At 44.7% G+C, this 23,629-nt stretch overlaps 3 protein-coding genes across 10 annotated transcripts in view; 1 reads left to right on the plus strand and 2 right to left on the minus strand.

The window, feature by feature from the left end:
* Positions 1-10,162: 10,162 nt before the first annotated feature.
* On the minus strand, positions 10,163-15,747 carry desi1a (desumoylating isopeptidase 1a). The gene is made up of 6 exons (XM_062480135.1): positions 15,398-15,747; positions 15,103-15,124; positions 14,901-14,970; positions 14,457-14,566; positions 11,958-12,080; positions 10,163-11,657 (listed from the first exon to the last, which is right to left on the minus strand). Exons 1-6 carry the CDS (start codon positions 15,486-15,488, stop codon positions 11,567-11,569), a joined length of 507 nt encoding a protein of 168 aa, XP_062336119.1. The 5' UTR covers positions 15,489-15,747; the 3' UTR covers positions 10,163-11,566.
* A 2,130-nt stretch (positions 15,748-17,877) lies between these two features.
* cbx7a (chromobox homolog 7a) lies at positions 17,878-23,153 on the plus strand. Its single transcript, XM_062479646.1, has 6 exons — positions 17,878-18,227; positions 19,332-19,375; positions 19,511-19,576; positions 19,886-19,952; positions 20,160-20,454; positions 20,574-23,153. The coding sequence occupies exons 1-6, from the start codon at positions 18,159-18,161 to the stop codon at positions 21,254-21,256; spliced, it is 1,224 nt and encodes a 407-aa protein (XP_062335630.1). The 5' UTR covers positions 17,878-18,158; the 3' UTR covers positions 21,257-23,153.
* A 117-nt stretch (positions 23,154-23,270) lies between these two features.
* Positions 23,271-23,629, minus strand: part of ep300b (E1A binding protein p300 b) — a 32,779-nt gene continuing 32,420 nt past the window's right edge. For all 8 annotated transcript variants that reach the window (XM_062478870.1, XM_062478844.1, XM_062478861.1 and 5 more), the window contains exon 30: positions 23,271-23,629. This exon is cut by the window's right edge and continues 3,519 nt beyond it. The gene's annotated coding sequence lies outside the window, so the exon portion shown is untranslated.

Below are 23,629 nucleotides of genomic sequence, written 5' to 3' on the forward strand. Positions count from 1 at the left end.
TGTACAGGTGCCACGGAGCAGGAGACGGGGGGCCATGCGGAGCAGCAGCCTGGGCGGGGGGGGGGGGTCAGCCGGAGAGGAGACACCCGCAGGGAGAAAAGCACAGGACACGGTCAGGGGGGGCATGGCCCGGAGCAGGCGGGGCCGGGACAGAACACGCAGGAGCAGGTGCGGGGCAGGGGGGCACCAAGAAGCCGAGGAACGCCGCGAACAGGGCAGGAGGGGCAGGGGGAGGCAGGCGAGGCAGGGGGCGGGAACCCACGGGGCGCGGCTCAGCACCCGGTAGCAGGAGAGGGGCGGAGCGGCGAGTGGGTAGACGTGCCGGCCCCCCCGGAGCAGAGGGCGAACAGCCTGGCCGTCAGACAGACCGGCGGAGTGGATCCCCCGAGCCCTGAGGAGGCGCCGCAGGCCGGTGACGGTCCAAACCGAAGGCAGCGCCAGGAGGCGTGGAGCGGGCGGAGCCAGTCTCCGCAAAGCAGAAGACAGGGAGCAGCGTGAAGAGCCGGCGGAGGAGGCGAGGACGGGAACGCCGAGGAGAAGAGGAGAATCCGGGGCCAGCCCGGGCAGCCGACCGGCCCGGGAGCGACATCCGGAGCGAGTCCAGGTAGAAGGCCCGGTAGGCGGAGACCACGGGGGACGGCCAGGCCGAGGACCAGGAGGTGGAACCGTGGGACCCAAGGAAGCAGAGGAGCCCGGAGCAGCACCACTCGGGTATGCGGCCAGAATGCCGTGGGCAGGACCGTCACACCAGCCGGGAGGGGAACTGGTGGTCGGATGGGTGGAGTTCCAGGACGTCCAGCCCCCACCGCAGAAGACGAGGCCGGGAGGCGAACAGCGCGAGCCGGGGCGAGCAGAACAGCAGCGGAGCGGGAGCAGCAGACACGAAGCAGCAACCACGATCAGGGAGTCAGGCAGGCAGGCAGCGTGATAGCAACAACAGGGTGCACGGAAGGTCGAAGTGACAACAACATGCTAGCACAGGGACCAGAGGAATGGAAGATACTTTATACAGAACTCTTAATTGACCAAGGGGAGTTTGGTCGCATTCTTCCGTGCTTTACTGGGCTGATGCGTATTAGTTTGATTGGAGAAGGAGGAGTCTTGGTGTGCCACCTTCCTCCCGAACTTTAGTTAACCCTTTCAGGCCTAACTCCATTTGTCGTCAAATGGTCCGTATAGAACAAAGAATCTTTTGTCAAAGTTCCGAGCAAATCAGTGAGTTGCTGATTGAGAAGAATAAGTTAGACGTGTCGCGAACACTTCAGGTTTATTCTTACGAAAAAGCGGGGGTGATTGTTCGTTGTGGGTTTTTATAATCCATGAAGAAAGGGGGTACTTTGTGAAGGTGAATTCGTTTATTGGTCAGTTACTCCAGCTTGGCGTTTTCCTGAGATTCACGTATAGGTGTGGAATGGCCGGTAACTTTTGGTTTCAGTGTTTCAAATGTTCATGCATCGTTTATACTTCAAAATATAACAATACAACATTCATAAATTGTATTGTTAGTATGATACAATTATTTGGATCTAAAGATTGACTAACGTAACTCTACCTGAAGGTAAGTTATGATCAAACATCAATTAAAACAACATTCTAAACACTAAGAAAAGCACACATTATAACACATCAACCCCTTTCTCTTGTCAGGGGTAGGAGAGGGTGTGAATGGTACCATGTTTTGTCTGTTGGCTCGGCGTTACAGAAGATACACACACACACATCCCCTCCCTCTTTCCCTCCTTCTAGTTCAGAGGCGTGAAGAGACAATGTTGTTGTGTTCCCTGAATAAACACGTTGAGTAGCACCAAAATATGCTGTCCAAAAATTAATTTACTAAAAGCACGACTGCATGGGTCATGATTCATCATAGGTCAAAATCATTGTGTAACACTGCGGTTTTCGGCACTGTTTATTGAATCAGTGATTTGACATGCCCACACTTGCCATTTTTTACTTGATTTCCACACACCCCCTTTCCTGTGGTGTTGAGCCTGTCAACTAGTCTCCACGCCTCCTTTAGTCCTTCACTATCCCATCCATATGCCTCCCACAGGTGTGTGGTCTGTGCAGTGTGTGGTCTGTGCAGTGTGTGGTCTGTGCAGTGTGTGGTCTGTGCAGTGTGTGAATGTGTGTGTGCACGTGTACTTACTTACGTATGTGTGTTTGTGTCTGCGTGTGTCTGTGTTGCAGTACCTTAACAGTCTCCCACCGTCCTGTGACTCACATTATAGCACACCACGGATTTATCATCCTCCCGCTCACTGTGGCAGTACCCAACCAAGTGTGTGTGTGTGTGTGGGTGTGTAGGGGAACTTGTGTGTACAGTACTTCAGCCTGCATTAATTCATGTGCGCATCTAAAGTTGAAACAAGTTTTTTTGTTGGTTTTTTTTCATGCTTCTCCGCAACCCTTTCTGTTTGTTGACAGAGCTGTAGCCACGTTGGCAGTTGGTCATGACAGGCGTTGCGTAACCTTACCATAACCTAGGAGCGGCTATACACTGTGAGAGCCTCTGCTTACATAACCAGACACTGCCAGAGAGGACAAAGGCTTCCACACTGGACAACGGTGAGGAAGAAAGCTGCTGCTCTTTGGTTCTAGGTGGGGGGGCTTCAGTCACTGGCTCTGCAGGGCATCTCGGTCTATCCCTTGGGACAGAAGTGTTTGTATGTTTTGTTTCCATTGCAATCTGAGGCCGTGTTTATTGCGAGGGAACAAATATTGACATATGAGTCCATGCTTTTTCAGATATCGTTTCATTTATACATATGAACATGTTCTAATGTATTGCATTTTCTCAGCAACACTTATTTAGCACATGCAGAGGTTGGTTGACACAGATGCACCACAAAACTGCATGATGGCTGCCAATGCCAGGTGCAGTGATACCAGCGACAGTGACCTTTAAGCATGGAACCGGATTTATATTGTGTTGCTCTGACGACAGAGAGAGAACGAAACCAGAATGTCTGCCCCAGAACGGAGAACACACGTGTGCCCGAGCCATGTGTATATCGCTACTACATGTTTAGCTTCTCTGCAGTTTTGATGTGCGTAGGGACTCGGGCAAGGTAAGACTCACACACGGTTACTGGAAGGCCATCATGCCGTCAAGCCCGTTGTAAGTGCGTGATGTCACCAGAGAAGATGGTGGCCGAAGGAATAGGAAACGGAAAAGAACAGATAAAAGATGCCCTTTGTTTGTGGCAAGGTGGGAAAAATCCTCTGCACAACTGCATTACACCATCGCCAGAGTTCGCATTACAGAGATCAGAGTTATCAAATAATTAGAGATCCACACATTTAAGTGGGACGTCTATTCATTATCCACCACTGCTTTTAATGATATAGAGGACATCACAAAGCACTCTAGAGCCAGTCTATAAGATGCAATCTAGTGATAAGTCAGGGAAGGGATGTGAGATGGCTGTAGTGAGCTGGAAACTGAGTTGGGGATGAGCAAGGCTGTGATGCGGAGGATAAAGAAAGTCAATTGTTAGCGATAGAGAGAAAACGAAAGATGGAGGGCAGGCGGGAGGGCCGTGGAGTGGAGATGGGTAGAGTCGAGCAGAGAGTAGAGGCTTTGTGTGTTTCTGCTGCAGTGTAGTCTGTGTGTCGGGAACACTCTGTGCTCCAGGCCCATCTCCAGAGTAAACCAGGCCCGGGCACGTACCCACATACCCAGGACCACTAACTAGGCTCTGGGCTCAGGGGAAGCAAAACAAGCCATCTCTCCATCTTCCCCGTCCGCCTCAATCCATCTCTACGTATATCCATCCACTCAGCAATCAGCACGGCTACCAGCTAGAAGCAAGGAGAAAGATGAGAAAGAAAGAGAGAGAGAGGGGGAAAGAGGTATACCGAGAGAGAAAGGGATAGAGAGAAGCAAAGATAAAGCAAAGATCCCTCTCTGAATTGCTCCTCCCAAGGTTTCTTCCATTTTTTTTTTCTCCTGTTGAGAGTTTTTTGGGAGTTTTTCCTTGTCTTCCTTGAGGGTTTAGGTTGGTTGAGGGGCAGTTCTATGGGCATATGTGAAGCCCTCTGTGACATGCTTGCGTGTAAAAAGGGCTATACAAATAAATTTGATTTGATTTGATAAAGGGAGAGAGCGAGAGAAAAAGAGTGAGATGATCGAGTCATTTTTAGGGACTTGTTTTAGTTTTTCTCTTCAATGTAATCTCTCCTCTCTGTCTCGTCCTCTCTCCCTCTCTCTGTCTCTCTATCTCTCTTTCTCTCTCCTTCTGTCTCTTTCTCTCCCTTTCTCCCCCCCCCCATGCTGTCATGTTTTGGCTGAGGGCTAGTCATTTCAACTCATCATGAAATTAAAAAGTGTGGCACTGTGATGTGTTGTTATCTCTCTGCCCTGCCTCTCTTGTTTGGTAAACAAACATCTCCCTGTCTCTCGACACTGTGAGCCACAGCAAACATTTATGATTAAGATTACTATTATCTTTTCTCCGCGTCTCAACCTGAACTCATTTACTCATTTTATCCTCTACTCCTATGGAAGCGTTTGAGGACAGATGAATTTGACACATTATTTGAATATTTCAAAATTGGACTCAACTGTTGAACCGGAGCATTCTGCACAATGTGTCTCTTCAGAACTTAAGAACACTTCTTACTCTCTGTGCTGTCTAAAAATGTGTCTCTTAAAAAATCAGGTCGGAAGCTTTTTGACGGTACACCACTTGACTTTGTTCAGAGATTACAGGATTGCCACTGCACTGTTTCTAAGCTGCTCGACAAATATTTGAGAGCTCTGCCACCCAAGTACTTTTCTTTCACTCCATCTCACTTCTTCTTTCCTTCTTTCTACTTATCCACAGCTACCCCCTGGACGTCTTGGTTACAGCAGGCACCTGTCTCAACCCCCCCTCTCTCAAACACACACACACCGTTCTGCTCTGTTACCTATCAGCCCTTCAAATCCTGACCCAGGTGACCTGGCGGAGGTCAAACAGCGAGGCGCCCACAACTGGTGCCTGTACAAAGTTGCCGTCTTCATCAGAAAACAGCTTCCCGTGGTGGCAGCTACTTCCTCCAGGTCAGAGACAGAGCTACACTCCTCCAACAGCCTCCCCCCGTTTCTGGCTGAGGTTAGTACTTGAGAAGGACGGAGGGAAGGAAGGAAGGAAGGAAGGAGGGAGGGAGGGAGGGAGGGAGGGAGGGAGGGAGATGTGGATGCAGGCTTCCAGGTGTGCTCGGCTTCGGATGTGATGACAGGAATTATTCCATTCACCAAGGTCATCCGTGTTGAAGTACAATGCAAGAGTTTGTGTACATGACTAAAGAGTGTCACTGCATCCTCTGCCACTTCACAGAGAGAAGGGCAAGTGTGATTGCTTCTTAGGCGTGTTGCCTCTCAGTCCATTGAGACGAAATAAGGGGAGGATCCTTGACCTTTCATAATATAACACACCTCACGCTACATGGATCACATCCTCCCCACGGCAAAAACTCTGAGTGTGGGTGTAATTATCTTGTTTTTAGATTTCAAATCTAGTGTAACTTGTTTCTAGTTTAAATGGCTTATCTGGTGACTTAATTTAAGTAAACAACACGTAATTTTAAGAAATCCTATCGGGTGAAGTTTTCTTACAGCCCTGGCTGTAAATGTAAGATGGCTGTAAATGTACTTGTTTTAAGCATTAGCAAGCTCAATCACATGTTTGCACTTCCATTTGACAAGGCATTTTTGCAGTGCACAACATCTCCATAGCCTCCATCCACATAGTCCATATCAGTCTCTCCCATTCAAACACTCAACTAGTGCCACCAAGTGTCGGACCACGGTACTCGACCACAATCTCTAAATGGAGGTTTCCTTGGTGGAATTTTAAACAGCACTCAACCTCAGCCAGGTTCTCCATTAGGAGGGAGATTATCAGTGTCCTTGAGAGCAGGGTCAGAGAGCCAGTTGTAAGTCTGCTCAGGAAGGAAAGCTGCTGTTCCGCCAATGCTCCGGGACGAGAACGTGAAATTTGATTAACATAATAATAGATTGCAGTTTTAAAAATACGTGTAGCTGAGCTGAATGGTTTCATTTCTACACTGTTCTTTCTCTCTATTTCTCTGTCTCTCTCTTTCTTCTTCTTTTTCTCTCTCCTGCTTCTCCCCCTCCCCCCACCTTGTACAAATACACTGTCTTTTCTCCTCTCCTCTATATGTACCGTCCCTCTCATTACCCCTCCTTCCTTCACCTCTCCTCCTCTCTTCACCTCCTCTCCCCTCCTCTCCGCATACATCCCATCTCCTCTCCTCCCTTCTCCTCTCCACATGCCTCCCTTTTCATCTCACCTCTCCCCACCCCTCCTCCCTGCCTCTTTTCTCTTTACCTCTCCTTTCCTCCCCTCCCTTCCCCTCTCCTCTCCTCCACATGCCTCCCTTGTCATCTCTCCTCACCTCTCCTCCCTTCCTCTTTTCTCAAACCTCCCTCCTGTCCCTCTCTCTCCCTCTGGCAGCTCCTGTAATTGGAGCTTGCCTGTAGCAGTGACTGGTCCTGAGGCCAGGGGGACCGTGGGGACCAGAGTAGCTCAGTCCACATCGGGGCTTGGCTGGCAGCTTGCTTGTCTTTAGTGCAGGAATTAATTAGGCTTAACTTCCTTACCTTAACACTTGGCTGAGGAGGAGAGAAGGACCTTCAGGACTAATAATTTTACCATGGCGACAAATTACATAACACAGACCTGCATGTGCACACAGATACATGTGAGTGTACACCAACACACACACAAGCACACGCATGCACGCACACACACACGTTCCCAGCATGTTACAAAAAGCTTAAACAATTAACAACAACCAATTATCCATCTCTCTGAAGTTGGGTGTGCGTGTGTTTGTGTGTGTGTGTGTGTGTGTGTACAAGACAAGCACAGATGTATTACACTATCTTTTTTAGCTCTCTCACAAATCTTTATTGCTGTGGATGTCTATTCAGATATGTGAGGCAGGAAAAGAGGCATCGACATGGCTTTCTATGTAGAGTGTCAGGAGCCCTCCATATATAGTCAATAACGTACAGAGTATATCTCAGCTGTAGGTGTGCCAGAGAGGGTAAGGCTCAGTGGTGATTCTGCCGTGATAGGCAGCGTGGCTCCATTGATCGGCCCACTGCTGTGTAAGTGGGGATGCAGGAGAAAAAGGCCAAATCCTGGATTCCGTTTGTTTTGATGCAATGCCTTGTGAGTGTTTCCTCCTTGCAGGGTATCATCAAGAGAAGTGAGACAGTGCGTGTGTGTGTTTGTGTGTGATCGAGAGAGAGAGAGAGAGAGAGAGAGAGAGAGAGAGAGAGAGAGAGAGAGAGAGGGAGGGAGGGAGGGAGGGAGGGAGGGAGGGAGGGAGGGAGGGAGGGAGGGAGGGAGGGAGGGAGGGAGGGAGGGAGGGAGGGGGGGGGGGGGGGGAGGGAGGGAGGGAGGGAGGGAGGGAGGGAGGGAGGGAGGGAGGGAGGGAGGGAGGGAGGGAGAGAGAGAGAGAGAGAGAGAGAGAGAGAGAGAGAGAGAGAGAGAGAGAGAGAGAGAGAGAGAGAGAGAGAGAGAGAGAGGGAGAGCACTCCACAGAATTTGTATTGCAGGATGTCAGGCAAGGTAGAACAGTGTTATCTGGTCTGATGAATAAAACTGTTAAAAGCATTGCAAAGCAAAAAAGACAAAAACAGTCACACACTCTACAATCCAAGGGCATTCCAGGAAACCTGCCTATTGACTAAAATGTCTGTTTGGCAAGGGTAAAGGACATAGCTGCATTCACAACCTATTTATGTATGTATGTATGCGTGTGCATGTCATGTTTCGTGACCAGGCCTTGACGCAGACCGGGAGGTGCGGCAGGTCACGTTCTCGTGGGATCCTCCATATGGTGGCCTGGACAGCTGGTTGACGCTCCCTGGGGACACACGACAAGTAAAGACGCTCTCCTCTCTCCAAGGTTCTTCATCTATATTACTTTGTGGTACATTTTCATGAAAGTATGAGTTGTAAGTGTTCACGCCACACCGGTAGAGATGAACTTCAATTGAAAAACATAGTTGAGCTCTTTTCGTGATAACAGCTTCATTTCTTACGAGAGCGAGTGTTTCTCTGGTAATTGGTCTTGCAAATAGAGCTGCAAGTGGATGTTCGTTTTGTGAGGTGGCAAATAAGAGTGAGGCAGAGGATGTCGACGCAACGAGAATGTCACGGCTCTATGAGAAACAGATATGCTTCCACCAGCATTCTGCTTTCTCATTAACCCCCAGGACCACCGCTGTAGCGTACCTACCCAGGACTCATCTGAATACTAATGATTAGGCGATCTGCACCTGTGACTGTGGTGGAAGGGGGGGGGGAATAAACAAAGAGAGATGTAGAGAGTAGCTATTGGATATAAACAAAGTACGGGGAAGGGGAACGAGAGAAAGAAGTGAACATAACCACAGTGGACAGTTTAAGGAGGATTTCTGTGTGAAACGAAAAAGAATGAGAACGACATCCAGTGACAAGGAGAGAGACAGAAATAGAGACACAGGGAAAGAGGTTTAGAGAAGAGGGGTCAACATGGCCTGTGAAGGGAAGATGGGTAGAAGAGGAGAGCAGAGGGTCAACCAAGCAGAAATTCCTGGGTGTTTTAGGAGGACAAGAAGAGAGCAAGAGGAGAGAGATGTCGCGAGAGGGGAATGACAAACAGACAGTCATACAAAGCGACAGCTTGAAAAGATGGATGAGGAATGCTTGAACAAGCATAATTGAACACGAGGGACACAACACCCAAGTGAATCCAGAGGTGACCAAGACCATATACACTTTAAAAGACACTGGTGCATCATGTGACCTTCTCACTTTTGTTTTGATTACAGACAGTAGACTCGTCGGACACAGTTGTACAGGATAGTGGAACGGAATGTGTAGAGACAACATTTCTATCATACAATTTTGACATTTGTCATATTAATTTATTGTATGCTGTGTGGGTAAATCTAGTAGGCTAGGAAATGAGCACCTGCTGTCCACATGTGTTCCTGTGGCAATGTGACAGGCCATAGTGATGCTGGGTGCCTTACCACATGAAGTGATTTATCATGAGCACACAAGGAGCCACTCAATTAGTTAACCCCCTTCTCTTCCAAAGCCTGAGGACTACACAAAAACTTAACTGCTTATGCAAATCTAGCTCAACTGTAGCTGTGCTGTGTTTTATTCCTGTCAGGACGCTCAGGCAGGCCAAGGTGACATTGGTGATGACGAGACCTTCATCAAGTTCCAGGCACTGTTTTACCTAACTCTGTCTCATCGTCGAACCCCCCAACCCCCACCCCAACAGTCTCCTCAGCCCCAATTCTGCTCATGCTTGTCTTAGTGAGTCACATTATGAAGTAGAAAGAAGCACTGCCTGTCATGTTCCAGTGTCAGTGGAAGAGGCTGGAGAGTGACTCAGTGTTATTCTCACAGACCGAGGTAGCAACATGTCAACTACTTTGCCCTGACATAAGTTTGACAAGTTAGACAGCAGTTTCGTGTTTCTCACTTTTAACCCAGCATTTGCCGTTGGAATGGAAGCCTGGAAGCTACCATTAAACCAAGGAGAAATTACTGTACGCCTGAAAATACCTCAACATCAGTCTTTTTTTTTTAGAAGGCCTGAGCTAAAGGTTCTTCAACTCATCTTCAGTCAATCACATCTGTCACTGAGTTTATTTGATCATATTATATGGCTACTGTTAGACCTACTGTATATGTGTGTTGGGCTATAACCTGCAAAGTCACACTGGAAGTCACAGAACTAGTTTTAAAACCTGGAGTAAAACATTTTAGAGATGGTGATTGAAGGTCACTAGATGGAGCGAGAGTGCCTCATGGTGGACAGTTATGGAAGAGCAGCAAAGATAAACAATACTATTACTCCGTGTCTGCAAATGATGTGATATAAGTTTTGACAGGACTGCCACCAAAGTACAAGCCGAGTATCATTTTCACTCACTCACTCAATCTGAATACCCCATGGGTGCTGAGACGTGTGTGTGTGTGTGTGTGTGTGTGTGTGTGTGTGTGTGTGTGTGTGTGTGTGTGTGTGTGCGCATGTGTAAGTGGGTCTTGTATCTAGACTAGCATTGCAGCCTCACTACTGAACCAAGAGTGAAGAACATACGGTCAAGTAATTGCACAATAAAAGTCCAATTAAAATCTGCAGTCATTGGCTTTATTTATAGATAGATACAAAACAAGTGAATAAGCAAATGCCAAATAATATTTACTATGACATAATATGACTTGTATAAACAACTATACACAAATATATTATTATCCAGAAATATATATTAAAATGTCTCATTACAAGTAGCAGCCAGCAATTATCAAATCCTGAATCAAGACCTATAGCATGTAAAAGTATAAGGTGTGGAGGGTTTGTGTGATACATTTCAGTGGTCAGGTTGGCTGAACATCATGTGAAGTGAAACCCAGCGAGTACAAAACTTAGGTGATGGGCTGGGCTCGATTGCAGTCTGTCATCGCAGCATACACAAACTACTATGGGAACAACCCAGCTAAATACAGTATTCCATCTGTTGTTTACAGTCTGCTCGGCCCAGAGGAGCTCTGTTCAGCACAACGGGGAAGAATGCTTTTTTTTTGTTTTGTAAAGGGATATGTCGTCTGATGTCCAACTCATTTGAAGTCGTTTGAGTCCTTTTCTAATGAGTTTTCATAGGCTAAGTGAATGTGGTTTTATTGCCAGCCCTGAAAAGCTCACACAACATTTGGTAGGTGTAGGTTAAACGGTTCAGTCTATGTCCTCTAGTCTCAATAACAAAGAATTCTCTTGATATTTAAACGGTGTCAAGCACTGAAGTATGTCTGAATGACAATAAAGTGTGACTTTTTAAAGTGAAGTGAAAATCTAAATGGCAACTTAGAGCATATATTGTAAACTCAAGCCTGGTGCCAGATCTGCTTTAAACCAACTCAAGGTTATAATCTTCATCGAGATAGAACAGAACCGTGTTACTGCTGATCTGGTGCTAGGCTGTTAACACTGATATGACACTATCTCAATGTAAACACAACAACACATTTACAGTACTAGAAACCGTGTGTATGTGAGAATGCAAAAAGAATGATGAAGGCACAGAGTTGTATGCATCACAAACACACACTGATGGCAGGTGTGCTTACCACACACACTCTGGTGTGAGGTCAGCAAGACCATTGAAACCCACACCCTCCTGGCCAGAGATACAAGACAATAGTCTCATGAATCATATATTAATCGATGTCAAAGAGACATTCTCTAAAATGCTCATGATGGACAGATAATTCAGATTGCATTACACAGTGAATTCAGAATGTCTGTTAGTTTACACAAATAGGAAATAATCAAGAATAGCATTGCTGATGGGGAAAGAATAAAATCATGTCCAACAAAAGCACGAAAAACCAAGAGAATGACTACTAAACTCACTTTTAGTAGATCAGGTATCGACTTCTTTCTCCAATCACACAATTCCAACGAAATTTGAATTTATTGTGTTTACCTAAATGTGTATGTGAGCGTGCATAATGGGAATGGGGTGAATTGCGATCTGGCAGATTTAACTGTTGTGGCGTCCGTTGATGACGTTGCCGCCTGGAGGGGCGATGTGAATGGAGTTCAGTATGGGCCGCAGTATCTGACCGAACGGCCTGGTGGGGGTAGAGAGAAGGTGTGAACAAGAGAGGTCAAGTGTGGGATATAGTGAGATGAGTCATAATGCAACAGCTACTAAGATTCACCTGCGTGAAGACTGGGTTCAGCTGAAGAACAATGTCAGGTATATTTATGTACATATACACACACGCATATATATATATATATATATGTCTAAATATAATGACAGAAAACAGCTAATTCTACACAGTAACAGGAGAAAAATGAACTCTACTCTTGCCTAGTGTTAATCCTACAGGTGATATAGGCCTATTATCTGTGAGGCTCCCACTCACGTGGACAACACTTCAGAAGGCAGGTCTGTGATGTAGGAGGGAATGTTCCTGCCGGTCAGGAACTGGGCTACCTCATTGGTGAAGGTGTTACAGTTGTGCTCAAAAAGCCTGTACCTATCACCTCTGTGGAGAGGACAAAGGAGAGGGTCAGTCTCAAACAGTGTGTATGTCACTAACATGTGTGTGTCTGTGAGAGAGAGAGAGAGAGAGAGAGAGAGAGAGAGAGAGAGAGAGAGAGAGAGAGAGACTGTGTGACTGAATGAGAATGAGAGAGAGAGAGACTGTGTGACTGAATGAGAGAGAGACTGTGTGACTGAATGAGAGAGAGAGAGAGATTAATAGACTAATTCATTAGTCTATCATGACCCATAAGCACGTACACACACACACACACACACACACACGTAAACACACACCCAGACACACACACATACAGTTAGGTCCATAAATATTTGGACATTGACACAATTTTCATCATTTTGGCTCTGTATACCACCACAATGGATTTGAAATGAAACAATCAAGATGTGCTTTAAGTGCAGACTTTCAGCTTTAATTTCAGGGTATTTACATCCAAATCAGGTGAACGGTAAAGGAATTACAACACATTTTATATGTGCCCCCCCCCCTTTTTAAGGGACCAAAAATAATTGGACAAACTAACATAATCATAAATCTAATTGTCACTTTTAATACTTGGTTGCAAATCCTTTGCAGTCAATGACAGCCTGAAGTCTGGAACCCATAGACATCACCAGACGCTGGGTTTCGTCCCTGGTGATGCTCTGCCAGGCCTCTACTGCAACTGTCTTTAGTTCCTGCTTGTTCTTGGGGCATTTTCCCTTCAGTTTTGTCTTTAGCAAGTGAAATGCATGCTCAATTGGATTTAGGTCAGGTGATTGACTTGGCCATTGCAGAACATTCCACTTCTTTGCCTTAAAAAACTCTTTGGTTGCTTTCGCAGTATGCTTCGGGTCATTGTCCATCTGCACTGTGAAGCACCGTCCTATGAGTTCTGAAGCATTTGGCTGAATCTGAGCAGATAATATTGCCAGAAACACTTCAGAATTCATCCTACTGCTTTTGTCAGCAGTCACATCATCGATAAATACAAGGGAACCAGTTCCATTGGCAGCCATACATGCCCACGCCATAACACTACCTCCACCATGCTTCACTGATAAGGTGGTATGCTTTGGATCATGAGCAGTTCCTTCCCTTCTCCATACTCTTCTCTTCCCATCATTCTGGTACAAGTTGATCTTGGTCTCATCTGTCCATAGGATGTTGTTCTAGAACTGTACAGGCTCTTTTAGCTGTTTTTTGGCAAACTCTAATCTGGTCTTCCTGTTTTTGAGACTTACCAATGGTTTACATCTTGTGGTGAACCCTCTGTATTTACTCTGGTGAAGTCTTCTCTTAATTTTTGACTTTGACACAGATACGCCTACCTCCTGGAGAGTGTTCTTGATCTGGCCAACTGTTGTGAAGGGATTTTTCTTCACCAGGGAAAGAATTCTTCTGTCATCCACCACAGTTGTTTTCTGTGGTCTTCCGGGTCTTTTGGTGTTGCTGAGCTCACCAGTGCGTTCTTTCTTTTTAAGAATGTACCAAACAGTTGATTGAGCCACACCTAATGTTTTTGCTATCTCTCTGATAGGTTTGTTTTGATTTTTCAGCCTAACGATGGCTTGCTTCACTGATGGTGACAGCTCTTTGGACTTCATATTGAGAGTTGACAGCAACAGATTCCAAACACAAATACCATACTTGAAATGAACTCTAGACCTTTTATCTGCTCCTTGTCAATGAAATAACGAACTCCCATGAGGGAATAACATACACCTGGCCATGGAACAGCTGAGCAGCCAATTGGCCAATTACTTTTGGTCCCTTAAAAAGGGGGGGGGCCACATATAAAATGTATTGTAATTCCTACACCGTTCACCTGATTTGGATGTAAATACCCTGAAATTAAAGCTGAAAGTCTGCACTTAAAGCACATCTTGATTGTTTCATTTCAAATCCATTGTGGTGGTATACAGAGCTAAAAGGATGAAAATTGTGTCAATGTCCAAATATTTATGGACCTAACTGTATATATACACGCAGACACACACGCACACACACACACATGCCTTCAGTACTAGACACAACTTGGACTGATCTTATTTGTGTGTTTAAAGGTCAGTGTTGTCTTCACTTGCTAGGCTGACCTACATACCACTGGGCCCTAAGTTTGCGTGTGTGTGTGTGTACATCTCTGTCAGTCTGTCTGTCTGTTTGTACATATGTGCATGTGTGTTTGTCTCTGTCAGTCTGTCTGCATGTGCATGAGAGAGAGAGAACGGGAGAGAGAGAGAGAGAGAGAGAGAGAGAGAGAGAGAGAGAGAGAGAGAGAGAGAGAGAGAGAGAGAGAGAGAGAGAGAGAGAGAGAGAGAGAGAGAGAGAGAGAGAGAGAGAGAGAGAGAGAGAGAGAGAGAGAGAGAAATAACTCACCTATATGCACTCTCACCCAGAGAGGCAAGGTAGTCCATGAAGATATCCTCTGACACCTCTGTGTCTCCCAACTCTACCACATTGTCTGGAGGGCCAAGCATGGTCCCACCCTACAAAACATATACATTCTTGGAACATAACTAGCTGGTCTTGGTGGGTACAGAGTAAATAAACTGCACAGATGTTCTTATGTGAGCGGGAGAATAGTCCATAGGGTTGGAGTCCTGTTCCTTTCGTATGAAGCAGCTTGATGTACAAGTGAACCCCCCTGGACTGGGAATGTGGCACACCAGTCTAACTCCTTTATTCTGAGTACAAAAGCTGAACGATTCCATTTTGAAAGTATTAGGCATGGGATCACAAACATCAAATAATCAGGCAGACATACCAAGTTTTCTCCTGTGATTTTTTTTAACCTATTGTCTGATGTCATGCTGGACTTACTGGTGAGCAACTAGAGATGCCCACTCCTCCAAAGAAGAATTCGTCTCCATACACCACAATGGCAGTGTGCCTGTGAGGATGTATACACACAGAGAATCCATGTTGACCTACAAGTAATTGGTTCTTAACTGTGTTTGAACAATTCTGGTATCATACAACATGCAAGTCCATTGTAGGTCTATATGTATAGGAGGGCTCATACCAAATTCCATCAAGTTGTTTTCCTGTAATAAAGAGGGTTCACATAATTAGCTGGCAGATGTTCAAACAATGTGAATGCATTGGACTAGCGCGCAGACCTGCATTCACCGGTCACCTGAATTGATGACTCATGTGAATGACATATTCCTCATGCCAATATAAAATCGTTAACATCAACTATGGCCCACTGTCTGCTACGCTTGACAGCACCACAATTAGGTTCCTTAACCCCAACGATAGCTGGCTACTACTGTAGCTATACCGATTAGATCATGTTTCCAGACAGGCATGCTTACCCAACATTATGGGGCTGAGACTACGGGCCATTCCTCTTGACAGGTCGTATACATACAGTTGTACACTGTACTTCATGCCATTTTTATCCATCACGGTAAAACCGATGAGTTTATTCGCCGGTAGTGTCTTGCAGCCCTTTTGTCCTGAACTGACAGCTGCACCTGCTGGTTTTGCTTTTCCGTATTCAGTGAAATTAGAAAACGAAAAAAGCAGCGAAATTATTTGAAGGTTACCTAAATCGGCGTTAGACGTATAACTCTTAAAGGCCGACGATTCGAACACATTCCCAGCGACAGTGGTCTCTACTCCCTACTGCAAGAAGCTAGTAAAAGCTAGCTAGAGAGCTGTGAGATAAAAACAAGGTGCTTTGGCGCCTCCTTCGGGGCACATTGACAATAACCATTCTAGTTCTTGATTATTAGCTAGAATCGAACATCTAACGTTCTGGTTCTATATTTTTCAGTATTGAACTTAACATTGGTTCTAAACAAGATGGTCGTTGTGTGTTTTCTCCTGAAAGAACCAAACAATGCCATTTAAACATACTTGATTTATGTTGTCAGGTCAAGTCCTTGGCTTTGTGTTGTCTGAAAGAGATTTGTTACTTGGACTTAACCCTCGTGCTGCCTTCGGGTCACATGACCCAAAGGTTCATAACGAACCACCGTTGTGTTTACCCGATTTTACCCAATACAAAAACAAATTAAAATAATTTTCTTTTAACCTTTGCAATGTGGGGGGTCTGAGACAGCCCAACGGTTAAAAGAATATGCTTCACTTTGTCTTTGTATGCGGTAAATCTGTCGCAATACGAAGGTGGGTCACAATGACTGATGGGTCAGAATGACCCGAAGATAACACAAGGGTTAAGATAAATAAATATATCCCAAGAGTGGCCATATGACCGTGTGATTTCTAATACATCCATACATTCACCCACCATCCTAGTAGACTGGGAGATAATTACTTTATGTTTAGATCAAAGTATGATATAACTTGCAACTGAATCAACGCTTGACTCTGTCTTGTTAGATACATGGCGTGGACAGAGTATCAGAAAGAGAATTATATGTAGTGACCTATATCGTAGGCTTTTAAAGTGTTCTGTTGTTAGGCTACCTTTACGTTTGAAGGCTCGTGCAGCTAGATTCTGAAAACGTTATCAACATCTCTGCCTGCCGCTGGCACACTCGTGAGTCATACATGAGTCATGCGTGTGGGTGTATGTGTTCTGGCTTGTTTGCTTTTCCATCAATCCTCACTTCACTACTGAGTATAACAACTGAATTGCTGTAAACCGTTGTTTTTTATATATATGTAAAAGTACGTTTGCCCTTTAGACCTCTTGAGCAGGTCAAAGATGGGAATGTAGAGGAATTGACCAGGCAACAGTTTTTACTCTGACCTCCAACAATCAACAGTCCTCCATCATTTCACTGATCACCTTGGAAACAGTTACCATGACAGCCCGTTGGTGATGCAAGTAATACCAGGTGCAGAGAACTGTGGCTGTGGCCGGCTTGATGGAAGTTTGTTCGAGAACATTGATATTGCAGGGAGAGGTAGAATGAGCTGTATATATCCATATACCGTCCATCTATTAGCCTATGCATTCCATTCATCTATCTAGTTATCCATCCATTCATCCATTGATTCATCCATCAATTACATCTACCTACTACCTACCCATTCAGTCATTAATGTATTCATTCTTCCATCTATCTGTAGTACTTTCATCCATCCATTATATTCAACAACGTTTTTTCGTTGTTTCGTATGTTCTGGTTGGGAGACATTGTTTTGTGTGTGCTGTATGTGATGTTTTTCCACTATCACTGTCTACATTGTAAATAAATATTAGAAGAAAGTAACATTCTTTACAATTATTCATTTAGCAGACGCTTTTATCCAAAGTGAACGCCATTCTACGCCTTCGGCTGTGCATGATTTAGCTGAGGCAATACCAATAACTAATAATATACACTGTTGGAAGAGTGGGTATTTTCCAATCAAAGAGCAAATGGCTTTCATTTCCAATGCAGATTGCAATCTTTCCTGTCTTTTCAACTGTTATGTAATTCTTTGTCTCAGACTTGTGCTGTAGTTCAGCTCAACTGTTGATCCCATTTCAAACATAAATAGGATGGCTGAAAAGATATCTACCTTTCTCAGCTGTGACAATGCACCATTGTCAAAATTGTGAGAATAAACATATGAGAAAGTAAAAGCAACATGCTTTTTTAGGCGACACATCTAGGAATATATTTAGATCTACATAAATAGGCATATGCTTATATACTGAGGAAACTGAATGTTTGAGTGGTACATCAAAACAGCGGTGCTTCTTTGCAAAGGTCTCAGAAGTAGGCCTTATTGTTGTCCCATCCTTCCCACCATTTCAGTCTTTGCGCTCTGCTCTCATTTGCGTGCGCGGACTCGTGGGCACGCAACTTGGGGGCTCGGCGCATCGCAATGGAAAGGGGGCGCGCCCTAGCGAAGCACGAGCTAGTCAGTGTTGATGTGTCGCAGATTTTAAAAACTCAGAAAGAAGCACAGTTTTAGCGCTCAGCGTTGGAGATTGCCTGCATTTGAGGATGAAAGAAAAACCCAAATACCATAGAACGGGTTCAAATGGGAAATTTCGGTTAGTTCAGTCGCTACTGCAAGTTTTTTAAAGGAATTATTATTTCTTAGAAAACGAGAAAAGAACAGTGCAGACACTCGCGTCCTACTGCGTGCTGCCAGCTCAGTGTATGAGGGATGGAACTGTCATCCATAGGAGAACAAGTGTTTGCAGTTGAATCAATAACCAAGAAGAGAGTTAGAAAGGTAAGAAATATGACCAAGTTTGTCCATAGTTAGTGTTTCCAATATGCAGAATGTGCTGTAGGCTACCCTGCTTAGTCTTTAAAACACATTATCTAGGCTACTGAACAAAAGTCCTACGCAGTTTTCGTATGAGTTTACGCAAGAGAACATTTTGTTGCTCAACATATCCTGTAAGGACAATCTATGGTCTATAGCCCCTATTAACTATAACGCACAAGTTTGACATTGTTTTTATGGTGTGACTATGTTTAAGGACGGAAGAGAAGTGCCCTTTTGTACATCGACTGACTTTATTTTTCAGCGGAGCTTGTTTTAAAGCAGTTTACGCTATTGTAGTAAAATGTAAAGGGGGTGTGTTTGTCTATATCGATTCGCCTCCGTTGTATAGGGATTACAGCCATATAGCCGATCCGCGCGGCCAATGTGTGGAAGCTACGCAGTTTATTTGTAGGTTACGCTAATGGGAGAATCAAGGGGACACAGATGAATGGGGATCCGTGAAACTGCGTAATGTTAAGTTTAATTCATGCATATCTCCGAAAACATTATGAAATGCCCTTTGGCCAATTTCATTTTTGTGGTGGTATTTTGTTATTCATCCTAATGTATTTATTGTCTTTCTAATTGAAAACCTTGAAAACAGTTCGGATGATTAGAGGTTTTTGTAGGCTATGTGATGTTGTCCACCTAACCTATTGCAACATCATTCGATAAAGAGCAAGGCGCGTTGCACATAATGGTAGGAGGTGGACGTAAATGAGACCTTAGCTGCACAGCGCGTTGCGCAATACCAGTTGTTTACATGTTACCATGGCCCCACCTATTTCCATCACTTTAGTGTTCTAGACGTGCTGCTACATTATGAAACACAACCTATACCACATGTGCGACCACGCAAGCACGGTAGTAGTGCTGTAGGCAACCGAGACCCCTTGTCATTGACGTCATCCTGCACGATCTCCATTCGAAAAGAACATTCTCCCAATGATCTCCTCACCGTTCTTGCCCATTAAAGAGACAGTATTTATTTTCTGCACCCGTTGAGTTAGGCATTTTTTTATTGTACTAGAATACAAAATGTGTGTTGTTTGCTCTCTGTCTTAGGGTAACGTGGAATACCTACTGAAGTGGCAGGGATGGTCACCAAAGTAAGTGGGGGACGCCATTATCTGTTCATGAATACCTGTGTATGAGTCATGAATGTGTCATATGTCTCACATCTGAGAGCTCCTTGCACACAATGTGGATGTATTCACATACACAATGTGGTGTGTGTTTGATAGGTACAGTACTTGGGAGCCAGAAGACAACATTCTAGACCCACGTCTGGTTCTGGCCTATGAGGAGAAGTAAGTCATCCTGAAGGTGTGCTGACAGTGACAACACTTCCAGAGTGAGACCTGTCGGCTTAAGCTTAACTTCTTCTACTTTCTCTGTCATCCTCCCTCTTTCCTCAAACACCCTCTTTCTCACACTCCCTTCATTGCTATCCTACTCTTGTTCTTTCTTTCTTTTTCTCTAACACTCTCTCTCTGCAACTCTTTCTCTAACTGTATTTCTAACTCTTTTTTTATATCTCTAACTCTCTTTGTCACTAACTCTCTTTAACTCTCTCTCTTTCTCTACCTCTCTCTTTTTCTCTTTCTTCTGTCTACCAGGGAGGAGAAGGACCGGGCTCTAGCGTACCGGAGGAAAGGCCTGAGACCTCGGAGGCTGGTCCTACGGGTAGGACACCTACCTTTGTCCTTGTCCAGAGACACTCTTCCGTAGCCTATTATACAGTATAGCAGACTGTGGTGTTTATAACATTACACAGCAGTAAATAACAAAATCTCATTCAGAAGTTGTTACATGACAGTTGTCTTTGTTGTTCTGGGACACACACGGTAGCGGGGAAGATTTAACCTTGTGGATACGGTATCTCTCTTGTAGAACATCTACGCCATGGATCTCCGCAGCTCGCACAAGGAGAAACCCCCCCCTCGCCTCCGCCTCTCCCTCACCCGCTCCTCAGTGAGCTCTGACCCGGACCAGGGCGAGAGGGCGGGCATGCTCCGCCGCCTGGTGAAGCGCAAGACCAGGCAGAGGGCATCCAAGCTGGTGCCGGACAGAAGCCCGCCCCAACTGCAGACTGCCTTACAGAGCCCCGTGGAACAAGACTGCGGAGGCACAGAAGAGAGGCAGGAATCAGAATGCACCACAGAGACACATGATGACAGACTGTATGGTTGGTTATCTGCGATTGTGGGCTGTCAGTTGAGCATTAGTCAGTGTTCTTATTCAGGATTAGTCCACTTGTTGGTTCATTTTGATCAACACACTATATCTGTATCCTTGTTTTTACAGGGCAGTCAGAGTGCAGTTCTCCTCCTGTTCTGGAGCGGGAGGTTGAGGTGGACGACATGATAGGCAGCATGGAGGAACAGAACCGGGACATGGAGATGATTGACAGAGTGGAGTACTGTGGCTCCCCTAAGGAGTTGTTGCTGGGCGCAGCCTCAGAAAAGATGACAAGGGAAGTGATTGTGACTGACAGGTCAGAAGGTGAGGCTTCCGACCTCGGACAGGAAGAAGTTATTGACCTATCAGAGAGCTATATGTCTGTACTGGAAGGGCCAGAATACATTGTTATGAGCAACGCTTCAGACAGCGTTGTGGAGGTGGGGGTCGATATTTCAGAGGAGAAAGTATCAGACACCAACTCAGAAGTAGAGTTAGGGAGCGAGGAGAGAAAACAGGGTAACACTCCAGTAGAGGAGGTGGGAGCAGGGGGAGAAGAGGGAGAAGAGGGAGAAGGGGCCTGTGGTACAGTGGCCGAGGGTCCAAACACCTGCCCCGAGGTGGTGGAGGATCTCACAAAACAGGTAGACCAGTTGGAGAAGACAGAAATCCTGGACAGTAGTGCCTCAGCCTCAGGGCAACCTGGTAAAGTGTTTGTGACCAATGTGACTATCAACTCTCTGACTGTGACCTTCAAAGAGGCCCTGACAGCAGAAGGGTTCTTCAAAAGCTGTGGGATGGAGGTTTGAGAAAATTAGGGAAGAGAAAGAAAGGAGGGGGGTGGTGGAATGGTTATAGCTGAAATGTAACTAATGTTGAATTTACCGTTCATGAATTGCCATGTATATATAATCATGTAGTATATAAGCGTAATGTAATTTAAAAAAAGTTGTTTACAAAGCTTAGATATGAAATGCATACTACTTCCTATATGTTGAATGAAGAATATTTCCCTTTGGAAAAAATGGGTGGTAAATTTGACTTGTGGTTAGGTTTTTGGGAGAGTAGGTTCAAGTATTAGAAAGACTGGATTAGGGAAAGTACAGCAACTGACTCCAGAATGTCATCCATTACTACTTCCAAATGATTACTTCTACTTCCCTAGTCTGTTGTATTGTTCAGGATATAGCTAACCTGCTCATTTCAAATTTGTTTGGGGGCTTGTTTCAGTTGCTCCCTTTTTTAACAAAAAGCTTTTCTAAAGTCCTGATTTTTCATCTATTCTTAGTCATTTGTGCACCCCGTCAGTGACAAACTAGCCTGTTATATCTTTGAAAGTTTATTTTCATTACGAAGGAATAAAAGGTGGTCAATGTTACCTGAAGGCACGGAAGCAGATGAGCATTTCAAGGAAATATGATGCGCTATATACAATGGTGTTGTGTTGCTGTTCTGTCTTTTATTAAGTATAAAATGATACCTGGTTCTATTTTTGTATTACCAATTGATAGTTCATTCTTCTCATGAAGCCTTTGTGCATTAAAGGAGATCAGTTGACTCTACTATGCTACACCGTAGGAACCGTGAAAACTAGGATAGATGAACTTAAGTCGTAGGTCTTTATCGCATGTCACATGTACTGTATATGCTAACTTAAATGACGTCACGTTTCAGAATGAGTCTTGTCATGACCTGTCAAACTTTTCTCTATAACAAAAACCTTCCTTTTTTGACTGTATTTCCAATAAAGACACACTTCAACGTTCTTGTTGCCAAGACACACTTAAACAATAAAAAAAATAAAAATAAAAAATCACCTGTGCAAATGGATTATATTATGTAATATACCACCATCGTGCTACCCAATATGACCACTAGGGGTCATGTTTCACTTAGGGATGGGAATGCCATGTACCCCTGCAGAGTACTGCTCTGCTTAGCCCTTTGTCCTAACAATAAGACTTGGCATGTGTATGTGAAGAGAATTTTCCAAACACTGCATTACAAAGCAACCGCTCAGTTGTTCCAAAGACAGGCACAACTGAGTCATTGTAAGATAAACACCCACTCAGCGTACATCATATTATTTGTCATTTTCATTTTATTATAAAAAACAGTATTCGAGTCCACAGTTTGTGTATTCTTTGTACAGTAAAAAATATTAAATTAAACTCCCAAAGTTCTGAGCAGAAAGATAAATTGAGAAGGTGGGGTTGTCTGGGGAGGAGAACAGAGTGACAGCGATTCACCCACGGGTTGGGGGCTGGAGGAGAGCGACGGGGGTTGCAGCGGGACCAGTGCATTCGGAGCTCTTAAGCTGGGGTGAGACAAGGGTGGGTTCAAGTCCAGAGAGAGGAGCAGCATGGAGGGGGTGAGACAAGGGGTGGGGATGTCTCCAGTCCCTCCCCCACCTCAGGTCTGTGCAGTACAGTCATTTAGGATCCATTCCCAGAGCAGAAACATCCTACTACAACACTGGTGGACTCTCCTCCAAGCCCACCCCGTGTTCTCTTCTCATTACAGGCACACAGGTATGCACCTCCCACCTCCAGTACTCAACAAGTGTCTTTAAAGGAAGGAGTGCACACATTCAAGAGGGGGCTTGTTTGTAAGAAATGTCCCTTCCAATAAAAATGTCCAATGATGGGGCATTTCCATGGTAGCAGGCCTGTGTCCATTGGCCCCACTCCCTGACGCCTACAGCAACACCCTCAACCCAAAAACACTGACATTTATTCCAGGTTAGATAGGCCCAACCTATGACATAGCATGTGAAATGAAATAACCACTCCCCCCATTTTAACCATCCAATAACAAAAATATATTTCTATGTGAATTGTAGCAGTCTCGGTATATACCAACCAACAAACCGTCCCAATGAAAAAAAAATAAAGAAAATAAATAAAGTCAAGCAAAACCCAAACATTTAAAGGAAGATATGCATGATGTTTGGATTCATAATTATAACAATAATAATATTATCCACTTCACTCTGCAAAACTGATAAGACAGACTGAATGGAGAAAAAAAAATACAATTAAAAAAAGTCAATTGCATTCAATCATTTGCTCTTTAATTCTTAGTCACTTTTAAAATCTTAAAAACATTTCTTAAAAAAAGGCAAATACTCCCATAGTCCTCCAAACCCCAAAAATATCACCTGTTGTATTCTTTAAGGGAAA

The sequence above is a fragment of the Osmerus eperlanus genome, chromosome 2, assembly GCF_963692335.1.
Source record: "Osmerus eperlanus chromosome 2, fOsmEpe2.1, whole genome shotgun sequence".
NCBI lineage: Eukaryota > Metazoa > Chordata > Actinopteri > Osmeriformes > Osmeridae > Osmerus > Osmerus eperlanus.